Below are 19,045 nucleotides of genomic sequence, written 5' to 3'. Positions count from 1 at the left end.
TTGTCTTTTCAGCATTACCTCAGATATGTAATGCAAAGTCTAACGAAGTATGTAAAGTACGAAGATTCGTCAAAGGACCACGTGAAGAAACTCCTGAAAGCAAACACGATCAAGTGGGCATGCAAAGCTGACGTTGAAGAATGTGTGAACTACACCAGGAAGGACTTTGACGAGTAGTACAATAACTCAAAGCATTCGTAATGTATTCGGTGTTTCTAGCATCGTGTCAAAGGCTGGCCAAAAAATCAAAGTTACAGTTGGCGATTTTTCTTCGGGATAATTCCGTATTCAGTTTCTCGATATAGTGGGTAGTCGAAAGAATGGCTTTTTCATTTCATGGATCACAATGATACGTTCTGATACGCCAGTCATTTTAGTGAAAAACATTTCATAGATGGGGCCCATCCGGGCGTGTGTGCGTGTAGTTCCACGTCCATCCTAGGCAGGCTTGTGGGAGGTGCATGCCCCACACTTGCCTAGTCTTACATATTCTCTATGTAAATATACGATCTAAATTTGTATTTATATTTGAATTTCCCTCCTGTCGCCATTTATTGGAAGCGTATAATTTAGTAACGCGGCGTAATATAAACTAGTGGCTATGTTCGCGTCGATCATGAAACGTGATACCGTAATGCTGCGTGATCACGCGAACGTAGTTATAAATAGCGCCTCTAGTTATGCAAATCATAAACTTAGTTGATGCCGATAGGAGGGAAGTTCAAATGTAATAGTTTAGAATAGGTCAACAGATAACAAGAGAGAGAATTCACGTAGCCTCTCGAACAATTGTCCCTTGTCTCGCAAGACGAGTCGAAACCTGAACCCTTCTGGGTCATACATTCTCGCTGAGGACCCCCTGAACCTTTCCCTCTCTCTCTCGCTCTCTCTCTCTCTCTCTCTCTCTCTCTCTCTCTCTCTCTCTCTCTCTCTCTCGCGCGCGGTTCTCAGGCAGAAATCGTCGCGCGCAACGGCCCCACATTTCTTGTTTTGGCGGGCCTCGACCCTGGCGCGTCCTCAGTTCCCGCGTGCCCTCAACCTATTGCGCGCTCCGTCTAACTACCTCCGCCACCAATCACCATCAATCTGCAATCGCAAGACGGGCCATCCGACGAATCAGCATCCAGCTAGAGGACCCCAATTTTCCTATTGGACAAGGGAGGAAAAACCAGAGGAAACACAGGAAGAAAACTCGATTCCTCGGGAAAATACAGACAGACTTTATTTTAAAGGCTTGGAGATAACATCATTTATCCAGGAAATAAAGTTGTTTAGAAACAATTTTGCGTAACTAGTTAATTTTTACAAGCCCTACACAAGCAGAGCACTTTTGTGTTCCACGGGTATCCGAACCAGCCAAACTCCCCAAATCCCACCCAATGCTACGCAACAGTAACAATGAACAAGGATAAGTAATTTTACCACTTTTACATTCCAGAACAAAAAGTCCTATGTAAAGCACTCATTGTGATCGAGCTCAGTCATATTCTGGTCTTACTATCCTTTGTTTACATTTGTATGCAAATTACTTGAAGGTGTAGTGCTACATTTATAATTATAGGATGCCGAAAAATAAGGGAAAGAATCCTTTCTTTTTCTTTATGTTAGATTGGAAAAAGGAACAAGAGAAGCGTGGGAAAAAATTTCCTGATGGTTTGCGGGATGTACAAAGAGACCCGAACTTAAATGAGGAATGGTTGCATTTATCTCGCGAACAAAAGGCATACTATCAGTCGAGGGCAAAAGACAGTAAAATCGAAGCACAAATATCCCATAGCAAAAAGACAACGTTAGGAGAATGTTTAGATCTGGTTATCAAAGCTGAGAAAGATGTACAGGAGTTTCAACAGAATATGTTACGGTACATAGAGTCCGTGATTACCATGGGTAAGCAGCAGAAGAGTTTGCACAAATTGAAATTCACGTTTATACACATGAACTGGTTTTATAAAAGAGAAACAGGAATCAACACATACGAGTATTGCCCTGCCGAGTTTGCCATAGCAGAGTTCAGTTTAGACAATGGTATTGAAAAGGTATACCACGAGATAGTTAACATAAAAATTCCATTAGGCTGGAAGTGGGACGCCTTGGAAATGAGCGAGGAAACTCATAAAATACCTGTTGAGCATCCAGATGGACAGGCCGACTTTTCATATATGTACGAAAACATTGTTGATTTTTTAAAATCTAACATGACTGGAGATAAATATCCTCCTTTATTTACTATAAAAGACATGGCTCCTGCCGTGAAGTCTATGCTCAAACAGATGTGCACTGTTACTGGTGGTAGCATAGATGACTTTTTAATATACTCTATAGAAGCTTTATTTGCTGGACTAAGAAATGCTGCTGCAGAGAATGTAGCTGGTGTTAGCATTCCTCTGGTTGTTGCAGAGAATGAATTTGGAAAAGATGTATTTTCATGGATAACTGGTGTTGAATGCGAGTACCATAAAATTGTGGGTGCACCAACATTTTGCAGTAGGTCCGTGGTAAAAAGATGGGGATACACAATCTGTGATTATTGCTGCGAATATCTGGATATACCAAAAGTCGATGGTGTTCATTGTCCTATGCCACAATTTAACTTAGATTCCACTAAAGACACTATTGAGGAGGAGTTCAGTACTTTATCTATTGCTGATCGCCCCAAAATGGTCTCGATGACAGGAGTAGGTAGCGACTACAGGGAAAAAGTATCTGGAAGAACTCGTGAAGAAGAACAGAGACAACGTAATAATAGCAAACAAATAGAAATAATCGATTACAGCAAATTGAATGCAGATTCAATATCTTATCGGCCTCTGAGAGCACCTGCAACAATGGCAAAGGTTGTGGGTGGATTTGAAGAAGATTTTAATTCTGTGACGTTTCCTCCAATAGGGGGAAGGGGCATTACTACAAAAAAAAACAATACTCTAGACAGAGATTTTCCTCCATTAGGAAAAAGTCGTGGAAAATTATCATAACAACCTGTCCAACATCTCCAACGCTAATTTGTAATACACATTTTCTCTCTAAAAAACAAATTTATTTTTATAATGAACCAAAATTTGTTAGGAAACAAATGTACTTTCGCAACTAACAACTTATTGATATAAAGACTAATTCGCATTGTACAAATTATAAATGCAGTTTCAGTTTTTCCTGACCAAATGCGCCCTCTATCATCCTCATGTGTTCAACCCAGGTTCGCCTAAATATAGCATGCATCGATATTGCATGAAAAAACAGATGACATCACAAAATATTGGTAATAAACGTAAAAGAGTGAAACTTCAAGATGCAATTAATTACGTTATCATTTGTTTGTCTAGTTCATCTAATAAACATTTCTGAACTCTTTTCAAACTGTTATACTGAGCAGAACAACATAAATATATTTTAATATTGCATGTTTGAACTTAATAAAGAATAGAATACAAAATATTTCATCAAATGTTAATGGCACTTTATTGGCGAAGACTATGTACAGATGCTATGTAATGATACATCGGTGTTTTTATGTACACGCGGGCGAATTTCTGTTGTCGAGAAAACGAAACACGACAAACGGACAGATTTCGTTTCGACCACAAGGTCGTGTTAAAACTGGATCGGGGAGAAACAATCTACAAAGGGTTCGAGTACGTTTACATGATTATATACAAAAGTCGCAATGTACAGTTCTTATTTCACGAAGTAATAATTTGTTTGTCATCGTTTCATATGTAGGTGTTCTCGTCTAATTCCGACGTCTCGTATATGTAAGAAAATATTTCTTTTCGTAAATTTTAACAAGATATAGTACGCGCCTGCTTCGTTAATAAGAGGTGTTTGAAATATTACAAACTTGAACGATGCATGAATGGCAGAGATTCGATAATGGCGTGATTATACAAAAATAAACGATGGTGTTGTTTTCAGGGTATTGAACGAGCGGCTTTACGCGTTGTTGTCTCAACAAGAATATCTTTTCTGCTCGTTTCAATCCGCCTATCTCTGTTAATTATCCAAGGGCTCCTCGAATGTCCTTGTTTTCTTTAAAATACTTTTGGTAATCTGCAATTGCTTCGTTATTGCCTTTTCAACGTTCTTCTTGTTTTTGTTTGATGCAGACAAATGCTGGAAAGTGTCCTCCAATGCTCTTCTTGTTTTCATTAACCTTCTTTTCAGTGTTTCATTTTCTTGCTTCAAGGCGTCCACTTCGTCTAAACCTACAATATATTCTCAATTTTATTGAACCATAATGATTATATATGTTATAAAAGATAGATTTTTCTATTCAATAAAAAGAAAATTACCTTCAATTGGCAACGGACTCTCGCTGCCTGCTTTTCGAACTGGCCCGTTACCATTACTGCAGTCTTCATCGCTTAAAAGATTTGTCATCGATTCTGTAATCTTCAGAGTATCTTTCAGCGGCCTCATAGTCGACATAGCCGCATCACTTTCAATCCCTAAATCTGGTGAACAACTGGATTTACTTCGTCCGCCAACCGTTGGATAATTCATGGAAAACCAGTATTGTGAATTCTGAAAAGTAATAGTGTCATTTTTTATAATAACAAAATGCACATAGTATTATTTCTAGGACTCTACGTTTCAGTACGACGAATTAAAAAATTAAAAAACGAAAAGATTTTGAACAGCTGTTGTTTGTAGATGGTCTGTCTTCTTAATAAATGTTTGTCACTAACGTTATACGATTGATACTCTTGCATGATGTCCTCGCAAGTTTGTTTGAGTATACCGTCCGTGGGTATTGAGGATACGCCGCTGGAACTTGGCGCTGAATCACTACCGTCGCAAACAGCAACATGCCTTCGCAATTCTTTGTTAGCTACCTCCAATTCCTGCATTCGCACTCTGTGCGATTCGTTGATTTGATTTAGATCAAAGATCTGAAATTTTTCGTAAAAGATGTAATGAAAAATGTTCATAACTTTATTCCTCAACCTCTTAATCCTCATATCAAATTATATATTCTATTAAGATTGATCAATCAATCCTAATAACAAGAGAAAAAATATTTTACCTCTTTGTTAAACTTGTCATGCATATTGCGAACAGTTAAGTCACATCTACTTTCTGTTTTTCTAACTTCTTGTTCCAACCGTAGTTTGTCATTGGTTAATTTAGTATTTTCCACAAGAATTTGACTGTGTGAAAGAGTTAGATGATCCAGCTCTTTCGTTAAAGTTGTTATGTTCGCCTTAGCAGCTTCATTCTCATCTTCCAATTTTTGAATTCGTGTCCTCAGCTGAAATTATTTACGCGTTTCATGACAAAAATTTAGATAACAATAAAGTAAAAAGGATGATTTCTCACTATTTCGTTTTCTCTGTTAATCGTAATGAGCATCTCCGCGGCTTTCCGGTCTGCGTTCTCTTTGTAATGCAACAATTCAGCTTTCTGTTTAGTCATTTCCGTAGCCATGCTTTCCAAATCGACCAGTTTCTTTTCTAATTGTGCTCTTCGTACATTATTCTGTTTGCTTTCCTTCTTTAGCGTATGAACTTCATGCACCCTTCTCTCCAAAGACGTCTGCAATTTTTCGCAGAACTTCTGCGATGTTTCAAGTTTGATGATTAATGGGGATATCTTTTCGTCGAATGTCTGTAAAATATAAAATTCGACATGAACACTTACTAAATTAACATTAATATTACTACTGATGAAAAACGCTTTTCACGATCTACTTACACAATCGAAGGAGTCCTTCGCACCCAATTCTTTCCTAAGAGCGCTCAGTTCCGTATACAAGAAGGCGTTCGTCTCTTTTAGTTCTTGTATCTGATGGTTTGCTTCCGTGTCATTCAAATCATTTTGATAAGTTTTATGATAAGGCACGTATTCAAGAGAGTCTTCGGAATCGGTGAACGTTTTCGTATACTTGGAGAACCTGGGACGGTTTACCGATTTCTGCTGCATTTCCTGCAGTCCAATTCTAGCCAGAGAGACTGTCCTGTCCGGTTCAGAGAACGCTTCTGAGTCTGATTGCGTAGATGTTTGATTTTTCGTACCACTGAGCAGATTCTCGGACCGGCTTTTCTTTACTCTACCGTCGATCTGCCTCGCGATCGCTGTTTCAACATTAATTGGTATATCATTGATCGAGATCCCTTCTAGAGCATTCAGGAAATCGTCGGACAGTATCTTAGAATTAGTTAGAACATCGAGGACGATCTTCTTGTGCTCATTGCCGATGGCGTCATTGTAGTCGACATTCTTCAGCATCTCCTTCATGAACTTTACCAAATCTTTCAGATGTGTACGCAATAATTCACAGTATTTTCTGTTCTTCGCCGTCTGATTGTCCCCGTATCCGTCCATTTCTGTTGCGATGTCAGGCCTGGAGACCAGCTTCAGCCATTTTAAGTAATCCACCTCTTTTTCCAGCTCATTTTTCTGGATCAACAGCTTCTGTACATAGTCTGTCATGGTTTTTACGTCTATGGGCTCGTTCCCGTCGACGTAATTCAATTGGATCACCTCATTGGTAAACGTTACCTTTATACCAATGTCGTTCAACTCTTTGATCAATGTGGACAACTGCGTGTTGGCACTTTCCTGCACGATGTCAGATTTATTTCGGCTTCTCTCATAGCTGCTGTTCGCGGTCATGTGATTGTGAAGCTTCGCGATCTCTTTATTCTTGCTCCACAATTCGGTGTTCACCAGTTGCTGCAGGTTCTGCGTCTTCACCTGCAATTCTTTCGTCAGTTGGTCGATTTTTCGATTTTTCTCCTCGATTTCACTATCTTGGAGTTGTATTTTGTGTAAGAGGTCTTCTCTTTCGTGTAGGCTCTCGGATTCGTTTTTCGTGGATTCTTTCAGTTTAAGGAATTCATTCTCCTTGTCCTCCAGCTGCTCCTTTATCGCCTGTTTCTCGATTTTCAAGGTCTCGATCTTCTGCTCCCTGTCTTGTACACGGCCTAGCAATTCCTATTTAGAAGAATGAGTGTTTAGAATACTTTCTACTTATCACAGCTTGAAATAGATATGATAAAAATTGAAATTCAATGGAAAACAGAAAATAATTTTAAACAAAAATCACTTTACATAACAAAATATTGAAAAGATTATATTCTTCATCGAAATCTATGAATATATTACATTAAATTTATTAAATGGCAAATCATAAGTATTAAGATTGCAAACTTTCTCCTTGTTTAATAGAAATACAATAATATTTTATTAACATAATAATGAATTCTTTAATTGTTTGTATTTCACATTTACTATGCAGCTATGTACTATCACAATTGGAATTTCAATTTCAATTTATAACATGTCATAATCGACCGTTTTATTCCACACTTGATAAGAAACAAGTATTTGCTCTTCGACTTTAAAAATTGAATCATGTTTGTAAAAATAAGTGTCCGCATACATATTCATACAACATTAATACTGTCAATTGAAATATTGCAAAAATAATTCGTTCATGAACAAGGCTTTGTGTTTAAAGAATGTTGCAATAACTATTTGTAAATTGCAGAATTTTATAAAAATGCAACCGTGAAAAGGTTACCATAAAAAATATTTCTCTTCTTAATTAAAAATAGTATCACTGCAATATTATTTTAAATAGATTTTAGCTTCCATATCGAGCTAGACTTCTGCATAGTTTTAAAAAATCGTCGAAACACTGGAGGGCATTTTCTCTTGAAATTTGTTCGAGCAATTGTTTGTCCATTTATGGATATCGTGTTCATCATTTGGATGTTAGTAATGACTGATATGTAAGAGAATTACCTGAGATTCAACTTGTATCTGCGTCTCCAAACGACTCTTCTCAGCCTTGATGGTCTCTATTTGGTCTCGTAGGTCGTTTATTTTCGCTTCCATTTCGTCGAAACGTTGCTGCACATATAAAGTATTGTTCTCGTCAATAAAACTCGACAATAAATCGGCAGAACGATTTATTTGTAGAAAATGTTGTGATTACAAAGCATATGTATATATATAGGTACAAAATCATAATGCGTGCGAATTAAACGATGGGGTATTTAAATATTCAGAAATGTGACGTGTGTGTCTGTGCATGTGTGTGTGCATGCGTGTAACATCATTTTGAGTTAGGGAAGTGGAGGAGGAATTAAAATTTCGGTTTTCTTGACCAACTGCGTGGCGATACAAGGGTAACGATATCTGGCTCCTAAAAGGAAAAACATAGATCGAGTTTGTAACTTTACTTCCTCTAGTCTTAAGAAATTTCATTTATTTAAATAATTAAGAAATTTCATTTATTTAAATAATTAAGAAATTTCATTTATTTAAATAATTAAGAAATTTTGAAACTGCGCAAGTGTAATATTAGTCTATTGATTACACTTTCAAACCAATATTCTTAACTATTATTAGGTAAACAGTGTGTCGTCTTGATTGTTGATTACTGACAAATGATATCTTTTTAAAACGAGTAATAGTAAATATTTACTAATACATTATTACAATAATTGAATTTTTATATTGCAGAAATTATCTTGAGCAATGACTATTGCGATTAAAGATTATTTCCAAGCTATGACGAGATTCGAAAGTGAACTAAATTGTAATCAAACATACAATTACGGGAGTCTCCATATTCTAGGATTGAAATATATTTGTATGTACACATTTGACCTACCTTGAAAGCAGGTTCATTAATGGTGAAATTTAGGGAGCGACAGATTATCGTACGAGAGAGTCGATACCATAAATGAAACCACTAAAGTTATTAAATAGTAGGTGAGTAATAATTGAGAAATACAATGCAAAATATGTAACATTTACTAATGCAGTATTATCATTTAATTAATATTTATGGTAGTGAACTCTTCGTTTTCATGTAATTTATATTTCATCTTGTGATAGTGAAATATTGTCTTCTTTTTTTATACATAAATCAAAATTTAAATGATCTCATGAGACAGATATTCAAATGCACCACTAATTTATTCGCGCGATGTCCAATAATTAATCTATGTACCCAAGTAGGCAGACTCAATAAAAATTTTATTCAACAGATGAAATATTGAACTTCTCTTAATGATTTGTGTATAGTGTCGCACCGTGTGTTTAGAATCAAAAGTTTTGCTTTACTTTGGTGTAGGAAAAGGATCGCGATTAGTTACAGTATTGAGATTAAGTGTTCATCGATAGACAAAGGTGTAATCAGTAATTGTAGCTAAAATTTCTTGTAGCATAAATGCGTATCGAATTTTGTCTTGATTTCTATGTGCCTACCTTTTCATGTTTGAAACACTGACTTACATTGTGAATTACAGAGTTATTACTCAATGAAGACTTAAAAAAACTTAAAAGAAATAACATTGTCTTTTTGTACTCAACACTCATTTAGAAATTAATATATTTCAGTATTTTCAGTTACTGACTTCCATTCAAGGAGATATGCAAAATAAAACATTTACTTAAATTAAAGTTTCCCTAACTAATTAGAAATACTCGAATAAATTTCAAAGTAAATGAACCAAAATGATCTCTTCAATTTACAAATAACTTTCACATTTCCATTAATCTTTCAAAGCAATCGTGTCAGACACTGCATAGCGACTTCGGTTATTAAATAAAAGACCCCATTGCTCTCATTACACCGGAAATTACGAAACGCAGTGGGACTTTCCGAAGCTCCGAAAACGACACACTCGTTGCATCAACACCTACCTCCATTCTCACCGAAGCGCACAAACAGGAGAACATTGTTATCGATTTATCGTTATCCGTTCGATCCAACGAATGAAAATCAAACTTGTTCGGTACTCTGCGCGAATGCTACGATTCAATTAGCACTGGCGAATACCCTTTTAAAGCACAAAAGCGAGGTTTCTCTTCGGCTTAATCTCGGAATTTTCTCCAGCTCTCATCGAACAGGGGAGATCACGAAGAATAGTCGCTCTTTTGGGGCTGTGGCTCGTGAAAGAGTCGCATACGTGTTCCGTGTAGAAATCTCGTCGGGATCGTTTTCTTCGTTGGACAATTACTTTTGCAAATAGAAAAAGCGTCGCACCTTTCTTTCAAATAATATCGAAGGAAGTCGTTTCAAGTCGAAAAAGTGAGAGAAATAATTAAAATAACATCTCGATTTAGCGCTCGATTTTCCTAGCCAGGATTCGTTGATCGAAGTTTAGTCGTTTCTTTATGTTTCTTTTGTTATTGTCGTTCGTCGTGGAGGAAACCACGGTGGTTGATACGGTCGAGGTGGATTTTCGTGCGAAGACTGCCGAGAACGGATCGCGTAGACTTCGCGAGCAGACTGCCTCTATTATTAGACGAAAGGCATGTCTTCGGTTTGGTATCTCTCGGAGATACGATGCCGCTGGTGCTCGGTCTTCCACGAAAATCGCTCGACAGCTCGATCCCTAAAGAGCCGAGCCCGTCTTTATTCGATTTTATTAAGCGTTCGACATCGGCAATTCGAGCTTGTTTAGAACGGAATTTTCGTGTGGGCCGATTCCAACGACGGTCGTCAACGACTACCGGGCACTTATTTTTTCGCAGTCCGAAGACTATTGGCACTTGGAGTGCTTTTGTTTAAGGAATAATGTTGCACTTCCTTCTTTCAGGCAATGAAAGTCAATTTCGCAGACTTGCGCGCCAAAAAAGTCGGTATGCTTAAGCAGCATGAAAATTATGATAAAGAGGGTATTAACTATTTTGCATTTGACAAGTTGAATTTGGTTTAATTATGTACAGAAATGTAAGATGATCCTTCCAGTGATAAATGATTATATTAAATTAATGTATCACAATTGTTGCAATACATATGGGTGAAGTAATTGTACACCTCTTCCGTCGTAAAATGAAATCTTTTCAAAATTAATATAAAGGCAAATAATATTAGGTATTTAGTATACTAGCAGAAAAGTGTCTACTAGTAAAATATAAATATCGCAGTAAAAACTCGTGCTACAAGAATTTGGAGATCTGGTCTTAAGATCCAACTAGACTATATATAGTTTGGTTTGTAAGTCAAACTCGTTTGAGTCTGAGATTGTTCACGACCATTTGTAGCAGTCCTATAAATTTTAAACACTAAAACTTGGCTAAGTAATCATTGAGTACTAAGACTCAAACAAAATTAAACAATCAGATAATTCATAAGCGTAGTATGAATCATGCATTTATTAAGCGTAAACTTTAACAGATTACTGATTACTCCGTCAATCTTCGAACGTTTGTTTAGATGAGTACTGGGAGATGTAAGGGTGTGTTGTAATTAGAAGGTTTAGAGATCGTGTATATCATCATGGATCGATGGAGAGTAGAATTGTAAAAGATTGTGTGAACATTTCTTAATATTTAATTCGTTTGATTTGAGAAAGCAATATACAGATATGATTATGTATGTACTATTGACAGAGAGATTCTAAAACTAAAATCGTGTTTGCTGCTATTTATATAAGTACATAAATTAGAGTAAATATAATATCCTAAGTTGCTCTCTTTCTCTCTCTCTCTCTCTCTCTCTCTCTCTCTCTCTCTCTCTCTCTCTCTCCATCGTTCACATATATAACCAATATCTGTATATACGCATAAGATTATTTGCCATGCATGCATTAACGCTTAAACTCCGTGCAGAGATACACACGCCAAAAATTTGTTATCTGTTAACAAAAAATGATAAAGAATTAAATGAAAAAAAGGAGTCACATAATGTTTCTCCGACATGATGGAATCCAGCAAATAATAGAAATGAAAGAAACATGATTAAAGCTAATAGAATTGTCAAAAATGATAAAAGAAATAAACAAAAAGAAAGGCTGAAGACAAACAACGGTCAAAAGTCGAGTTCCTAAAAGTGTAGCAGAAAATAATCAACGTCGATAGTTTAACGACAAAAGAGAACACTTGTCTGGATGGGAAACCAAACAGGGAAAGGTTATCGTGTTCAAAATCGCTGGTAGACGACACTTTCAATGGCGACATAGTGTATAAAAGACTTAACCCCTTGCCATACTTTGACGAGTCTGACTCGTGATGAAATTTTTGTGCCAAACATGAATATCACGAGTCTGACTCGTTATCGACAGTTGGTGCCAAACGTAAATATCACGAGTCTGACTCGTTATCGATATTTGGTGCCAAACATAAATATCACGAGTCTGACTCGTGATCCTAGTCTCGGGTCAGCTCGGGTCCATTCTTGGTTCTCTTGAATGGGATTATATGTCCTCGTATAAGCAACGTGTTATCTTTATTATATGCAATAATTAAAGTATTTCTACAAATTTTTTATTCAAATTTATCTAAATTTTCAAAGATTTTCATCGTGTGAAGTAAATACGAGAGTGGGACTATGTAACTCAGTCGTAAGGTAATGTGTTTCAAATTGCACCACTCGAGCCCCATTTCTCGGCGCCTCCAGCAACCATTCCGTCGACCAAGTTTGGCACGGCATTTTGAGAGATTCGCGGTATGGCAAGGGGTTAAAACGTGATTGTATCATTTATAATACTACCGCTGGTCGTTGTACTACTAGTTATTATACAAACTGCGGTGATTTTTTGGTAAAAGAATTATTTCCATATGTACTATAATATGTGGTTGAACACGAGAGTTCGAGACCGAGAAAAATGAACTTAGAGAACCTTTGGAACTTCAGGTGCGTGTAACAGAAAATATGGTTATGGAGAGGGTGCAAGTGACGAATCGTCTACGGGGGTAGATCAAAGAATTGCAGAAGGGCTTCTGAAAAAAAGAGGTCGGCCATGCAACAGTCTAGAAACGACTGTCCGGAACGAAACGTGTGCAGAATGAGCTAGAAGAACAAGTGTCAAGCATTGGATTAGCTGAACGCGATTTAAAATGAATTCGAATATTGAAATGGATGGATCCCATACTCGACTTTAGATCATAGTTTGTCCCAGCATAAACTATATTTTTCTTTGTGAAATTAAGCTGGTATGTTTTTACTATATCGTATGCAGAATTCTTGTCGCAATAGCTTTGTATTTCGTCGAGATATAAAAAAAAAAGCAGCGAACGGTACCCCAAGGCGATAGGTGTCATGCAGTAAAAGTGATGTTGTCAATAAAGCAGAAAAGCAGAAGTAGAAGTAGATGTTAGGTGAGTTCAGTGTCTCTGAAAGAAAGAGAAACGTTTGATAATAAACTAAGCAATTCAGTTGCTTCGCTATCATTCTATCTAGAACGCATTGCAAAGATACAAGGATTGTATCTTTACGTTTCTGAAATCGAAGGTAATTCGAAGTATATACGATCATAAATCAGTACTGCAATAGTACCAACTCCGACGACAGTTGGATACTAACTTTTATTGTTTAAAAAAAAATGCAAATCTGTGCATGGTAAAATGGCAAACAATTCCAAGGCAATTCTGGTTACTAAATCGAGCAAGAAATTCTGGTTACAATAGGCATATTCAGAAACGCAAAGACAGTGCTGCAGCGTAAAAAAACCATGATGTCCACCTGATTGCTGGGATTAGACTCGTATCTTCTGTCCCTTTCCATATTCAGATTCTCGCCTTCCCGTAGTTGGTGTAATTCCATTTCCAATTGCATGATCTTTTGTTCCTTTAGTAGCTTACTGTTCTGCAACTGTTGATGCCTCTCCATGAATCCTTGGATGGTCTTGATCGCCTTCTCGTGATCGGCCTCTAACTTCTTCAACTTATACTCCACAGTCTCCGAGTGCTTTTGCATATTGCACAGTTTCAGCACAAGTTGCTTGCTCTTTTCTTCAAGTTGTTTTATCTCATTATCTTTTTCATCTATCTCCTATAAGAAAGCAAACAAAAAAATGTGTCAGATTAATTTCATAATCAAACATATGTACTGTGAAATATACTATGATTTAAAGTCGAATATAGAGTCTGTTCTTTTCAGCATTTGAAATATAGTCTGAATTTATTCTTTGTAAAATCAAAGATTCTGCGAAATTAAACCGTATCACACATGAGAAAATCATTGCTCTAGAAAAAGGTCATTGCAATTTTTATAACAACTAGTAGCACAATGTCAGCAGAAGAACTAAAGTGACACAAACCTGTACTAGATCTCGTTGTAATGGTTCGTCAATTAAATTCATTCCCGACGAATTGCTGGGTAACAAACGTTTGATATAGCCATTCTCGAGCTGCAATCAAAATCGATTGGACTATGGTTAAAAGTCATGGGTCTCCCAATTGAATACATCGAATCATTATTACATATATCCTCGTTATTTATAGATATTTGGCTACACACATATTTATGAGCTATACGTTTACGTACAATGATTGTAACACGAATGTATAAATAAATTACAACTTTAACTATCTTTCTCTATATTCTTTTGTATAACAATTCGTAGATTTTCCAAAATAAAATAGCATAAAATCAAATAATTTATGAAAATTATGATTCGCGTCAAACAAGAAAAATTGATGCGTTACCTGGGAGAGCAACGAGCGATGTTTATTGTTAAGATCCGTCAGGGCATCGTCCCTGGTTTTTATCGATGTCCTCAACTGATCAATTTGTTTCTTGCGTTTCTCTGCAACCGCGTTCAGCTCGTCGAACGCCTGACACTTGTTCTCTAGCTGCGTTTTTAGTTCCTTCTGCGCTCGTTTTGCTTCGGACTGGTCGTTTCTAGATTGTTGCAGGTCGACCTCCCTTTTCAGAAGTTCTTCCTCCAATTCTTTGACTTTCTCCCGTAGACTCTCCGACTCTTGTACCCTCTCCGCAGCCAAGTTCTCTCTCGCACGTACCTCAGTCTCCAAACGTTCTTTCAATTCATCCCTCTCGGTCTCGATTTCTTGCGTCCAAACACGTTCCTCATTCAAGCTACTTTTCACCTGCTCCACCTGTGAATTTTAAAAAATGAAACAGTATGTATCAACGCTATAAAAAGTTTCAATGTCTTGGATTCCAAATTTGTAAATCTTAATATACATAATAGCTCGATGCAATTGGAAAATCAAGAGGCTCAAGATATTTAATAAATACCTTTACAGAAAATTAATTGTTATAATAAATGAATTGCTTTAAATTCAATTTACTCAAAAACTTTAAAACTTTTTTTTCCTTTTATATCATCTGGAGCTTTTGTTATAGTTTCCTATTTAATTTTTCAATTATACTAGAAATACTCTTCAACAACGCTGTATCTAATAAATTGTCTATACTAAAAAACAAACAACATTATTATTGTTTTTTTAACTCAAGGAGAAGCCAGAAGACAGGCCTTACTCTTCTGGTAACGAAAGATGACAATAAAGTGATCACATCTACGAGTGGAGACAAAGTGATGGCTTGACCTTTTTTTTACCGAGTTACGATAGTCACTTTCTTATCAACTGCGGTTCTCCACGGTAGTCAGAGGAAGTGACCAGTGATAGTGACGTTATATAAAGAGGAAAATAAGTAGTTCACTGTAGAATTTACTTTCAACTTCTATTCCTTCAACAGTTTAAAAATAAAATTAAGAATATATTTAGACAAGAATATGTTTAATATTTATAAACGTAAATTTCGTCGATTTACGTTGTAACGAATTTTGTATATTTTTTATACTTCTTCCATTATTATATAGCATATTGATACCTCAGCTTCCAGGGACGCAACAACTTCTTCCACTTGCCGCAACTTTTCTTCGGTGTCCACTGCCTTTTCCGACGTGATCCCGAATGCTTGCTTGTAATATATGGACGCATCCGCCCTTTCCTGGTATTCCGCTAAATCTATTGTGAACAGAAAACGTAACGTGTCAATGTACCGGGAATAAATCAGCGCAGGGAAACGAAGATAAATCGACGGATAAAATTAGCAAAGTATTTTAGTTACGACTTCAGATAACACAAAATGTATGAAGTTACATATAACAAGAAATTAAATTACGTGTAGTTTCTTTGAAATGCTAATCCACAGACCTTTCTCTAATTTTCGGATCTTCTCTCGTTCTGCCTGCAGCGTTTGCTGATACTGAACTTCATTCCGCGAGCATACTTCTTTTTGTTCTTCAAATAACTGGATGGCTTTGGCTGCTTGACTAAGGAGTTCCTGCTTCTCAACCAATTCTTTCCTCAATGACTCGTTTTCGACCTAACAACAAAAATGAAGCTCTTGTCATAAAAATACTGATAAATTCAAATTAATTTTTAAATTAAATCTAAATAATCTTTTTCTAACAGTGTTATTATTTATTCTTTTATAATAGTTGCCATCATCTGAATAATCTTTCCATGCTTCAACGATATTTACACTTTAATGGAGCACGATCAGACCAAAGAGAAGATTGTTAAAATAAGAACCTTTAATTCAATATTCTTCTTTATCGCATTTCCGTCAACAGATGTGATGCCCATACGTTCCTCGAGAAAATATATACGCAGCTTCAGGTTGAAATTTTCCTTTTGGAGGACTTGTAACTGGTCCTCGTAGTCCTTCATTGTTCTACCTCCCCTATCCCTGGTCCCCATCACTCCCGTCGGAGAGGTTTTGCCAGGTGACCTTGCATTTGTACCTGTAAAACAGATTACAACGAAGATTTGATTATTAAGTACACGATGGCGTGCCATAATTGAATAATTATGATGACAGCCTCAAATGTAACACAATTCTTTGTCATATTCGCATAATACTGACAAGTATACGCTGCAGATTTTATGAAAATGTTAGAAAAATTATTCAGTATTATTTGAAACGGAAGAAAGATTTAAAAAATCGAAGCATACTAGTATTTATTAACATAACTAGAGGAAAGAAGACACTGTTATGTTGTTTTCGTTTCTTGCAACTGATAAAGACAATTTTATTTCGGGTAAAGATTCACAGTCTACTAATAGACACTCTTATGGTTGCTAGAGTATGCGTTGGACAGTAATCACCGCATGGAACTCTTACTTTGCATAATTAATAACGCGGGTGGTGTTAACTTAATACCATCTGGTATTGTCGCCTATGCACGAGCTCCTGTTAAGTCATCTCTGGCGAAAGAATTTCAAAGGAACTCCCAATTGTTCTCTACCATCTGAATTTCGGATCCTGACGCGGACGTACTTAATTACTTCACGAGGTGCCGTTCCGAACGTGGCAATTCTAATCACGGTTGAATCGATCCGGTGCGGTTATCTTTACCTTTGCCTTTAACATTTACGTGCTGACAGTGAGAACCCGAATTTTGCGCGAACACGTTGCTCGGCTGTGACACTTCACGGCTCCTGAACCCTTACACCCCCAAATTCTCTGAACCTAACCGAATCAGCGAGAGGTCATAGACAAAAAACGACCAGTGCATGAAGTTCGCCGATCGTTTGATCGAGGTTGACAGTTGAGGATATATGTATACAGACAATAATTAAATATTAAAATTATATATCACATTAGTAATTTAGAAAACTTCATCATTAGGAGAAGAATTACCGAAATGATCTGACTAGGAACTTTCTTACGATACCGTACTATTTTACGGGGGTGTTCATGGCATGTTAATAAAATAACATATTCTTCAACGTACTATTATTATACCTACATAAATCTTATGTACTTTTTATTGAGTTTTAAGCAAAATTGTGCATTATTCGAAACAAATTTCATTCTGACAACATTTTGAGTATTTTTAGATTAAATTTTATTCAATTGACAACTCGAATAAATTCTGCGGATAAAATTTTATTGGATTAGAAAGTAGTAAAAATTCTTCCGAAAGATTTGTATCCGAATAGTATTTCGAATATAGTAAACTATTCGAATAAATTTTCATTCGGGATACTTTTCAAACATTAACCTAATGAAATTGTATTCCTGCCGGAATTCCTGCCAAGTATCTCTATCAAATCGATTTGCCAAAACTTCATAGACAAGAAGTAAATGACGCGATGACGTCCCATTTAAGGACAAAGATTCGTGACTAACGCGAGCGTTGTTGCAGCGCAGGAGACGCGCCAACGCGACATCGTTTTTCTCCAGGTGCGCTTGTTGTAATGATTGAACGTTGAATCGATCCTATTCTCGAATTCATCCTAGCTACGTGGCGGATGCCAGATTCGCGATGCCGAACGGGCGCCGTCGCGTGTCTTGCTCCCTTTAAATGTTTTCTGGCGCGTCACCAAGCGCCGTTAAACCTTTCAGACGGCCCACGGTGTCACCGTCTTCGCGTCGTTCGACCAACATTTTTATGAGTCTTCTCGTTTTTCCTACGCTGTCTGTTTTACTCGTTATTTTAGTACATCCCCGTATCGTTCTTTTTCTTCTCGCGAAAGGTGAAACGCGCGGCAAACAGTCAATTACCTCGGGTATGGAGATCTCCGCGTTACGAAGAGAATCGCGGTGATGGTAGCTCAACTGACACACCATGCTTTCCATGGTTTGCAAATGATTTTTTAGAAGTAGTTATGGAATATAGACGATCTAGCTTGTTATGTTGACTGCGAATTTTCGTGCAAAGTAAAACTTGTCTGCATTGAAAGAAATTAAATGCAGAGAAAGCAAGTATTAATTTGTAGAAAACAGAAATTAAATAAAAATCGTAGACCACAGCTATAAAGTAAAGATTGGACACCATTACAATTTGAAAAAATGGAACGATTAGAGAATATGAACTTTTATGTGTTGTGGTTCATAATGACTATGGTTAATGAAGAGAATAATACAGTGAACATTATAAATGACAAAAATTTTGTTTAATACGAATAACAATTTTCGATGACGAGAATGTTAATTCGTTACATATAAACATTATTCTGTACAGCAAAATGGTTCTCATCGAAAGGTTGGTAATGTCTTATGCGTACTTTTGCATTATGCAACATGTTACTTCTTGTCAAACTTTTGCACAGATTGCCTTTGTATGTACAGCAATGTTTATAACGTATATAACCTTGTTTTTAGTTTAAATGAATAAAAAAACAGAAAAAGTTTCCAGGTAATTCCCAGAATGAACCGCGAAATAAAAATAATTGCGACACAAAGAAGATGGAAAGTCGAGTGAAAATGAAATAACACGGATGGTACATTGTTGCATTGTTCCGACGTATTATCCAAAAGCGTCTGTCATTTATGCTTCAATAGAGTCTATTGAGCTTGATGGCTTGCTACATGACCTTTCTTTATGTG

At 36.6% G+C, this 19,045-nt stretch overlaps 2 protein-coding genes across 4 annotated transcripts in view; one reads left to right on the top strand and one right to left on the bottom strand.

Annotated features, from left to right (window-relative positions):
• The first annotated feature begins 83 nt into the window (after positions 1-83).
• Positions 84-3,149, top strand: LOC144476823 (protein maelstrom homolog). Its single transcript, XM_078194082.1, has one exon. The coding sequence runs from the start codon at positions 1,563-1,565 to the stop codon at positions 2,970-2,972; it is 1,410 nt and encodes a 469-aa protein (XP_078050208.1). The 5' UTR covers positions 84-1,562; the 3' UTR covers positions 2,973-3,149.
• Positions 3,150-3,398: 249 nt separating this feature from the next.
• Cnn (phosphodiesterase 4D interacting protein centrosomin) overlaps positions 3,399-19,045 on the bottom strand; it is a 54,621-nt gene continuing 38,974 nt past the window's right edge. Inside the window, exons 3-15 of one of the 3 annotated variants that reach the window (XM_078194079.1) lie at positions 16,243-16,454; positions 15,862-16,033; positions 15,536-15,672; positions 14,386-14,796; positions 13,998-14,087; positions 13,421-13,729; positions 7,744-7,851; positions 5,689-6,930; positions 5,314-5,601; positions 5,021-5,245; positions 4,683-4,886; positions 4,287-4,518; positions 3,399-4,199 (exon numbers count right to left, since the gene is read on the bottom strand). In XM_078194079.1, the coding sequence (XP_078050205.1) occupies positions 3,988-4,199; positions 4,287-4,518; positions 4,683-4,886; positions 5,021-5,245; positions 5,314-5,601; positions 5,689-6,930; positions 7,744-7,851; positions 13,421-13,729; positions 13,998-14,087; positions 14,386-14,796; positions 15,536-15,672; positions 15,862-16,033; positions 16,243-16,454 (3,842 nt within the window). In that variant the 3' untranslated portion in view covers positions 3,399-3,987. The remainder of the gene's footprint in view (positions 4,200-4,286; positions 4,519-4,682; positions 4,887-5,020; positions 5,246-5,313; positions 5,602-5,688; positions 6,931-7,743; positions 7,852-13,420; positions 13,730-13,997; positions 14,088-14,385; positions 14,797-15,535; positions 15,673-15,861; positions 16,034-16,242; positions 16,455-19,045) is intronic. The other 2 variants (XM_078194080.1, XM_078194081.1) reach the window with 2 other exon arrangements.

Source organism: Augochlora pura, chromosome 11 (genome assembly GCF_028453695.1).
Source record: "Augochlora pura isolate Apur16 chromosome 11, APUR_v2.2.1, whole genome shotgun sequence".
NCBI classification, from domain to species: domain Eukaryota; kingdom Metazoa; phylum Arthropoda; class Insecta; order Hymenoptera; family Halictidae; genus Augochlora; species Augochlora pura.
The sequence above is the reverse complement of the archived record's forward strand: the minus strand, read 5'-3'. Positions and strand labels throughout refer to the sequence as shown.

Bases quoted from the DNA above. Each gene is read 5' to 3' on its own strand.
- LOC144476823 (XM_078194082.1), top strand. From the start codon at position 1,563: ATGCCGAAAAATAAGGGAAAGAATCCTTTCTTTTTCTTTATGTTAGAT.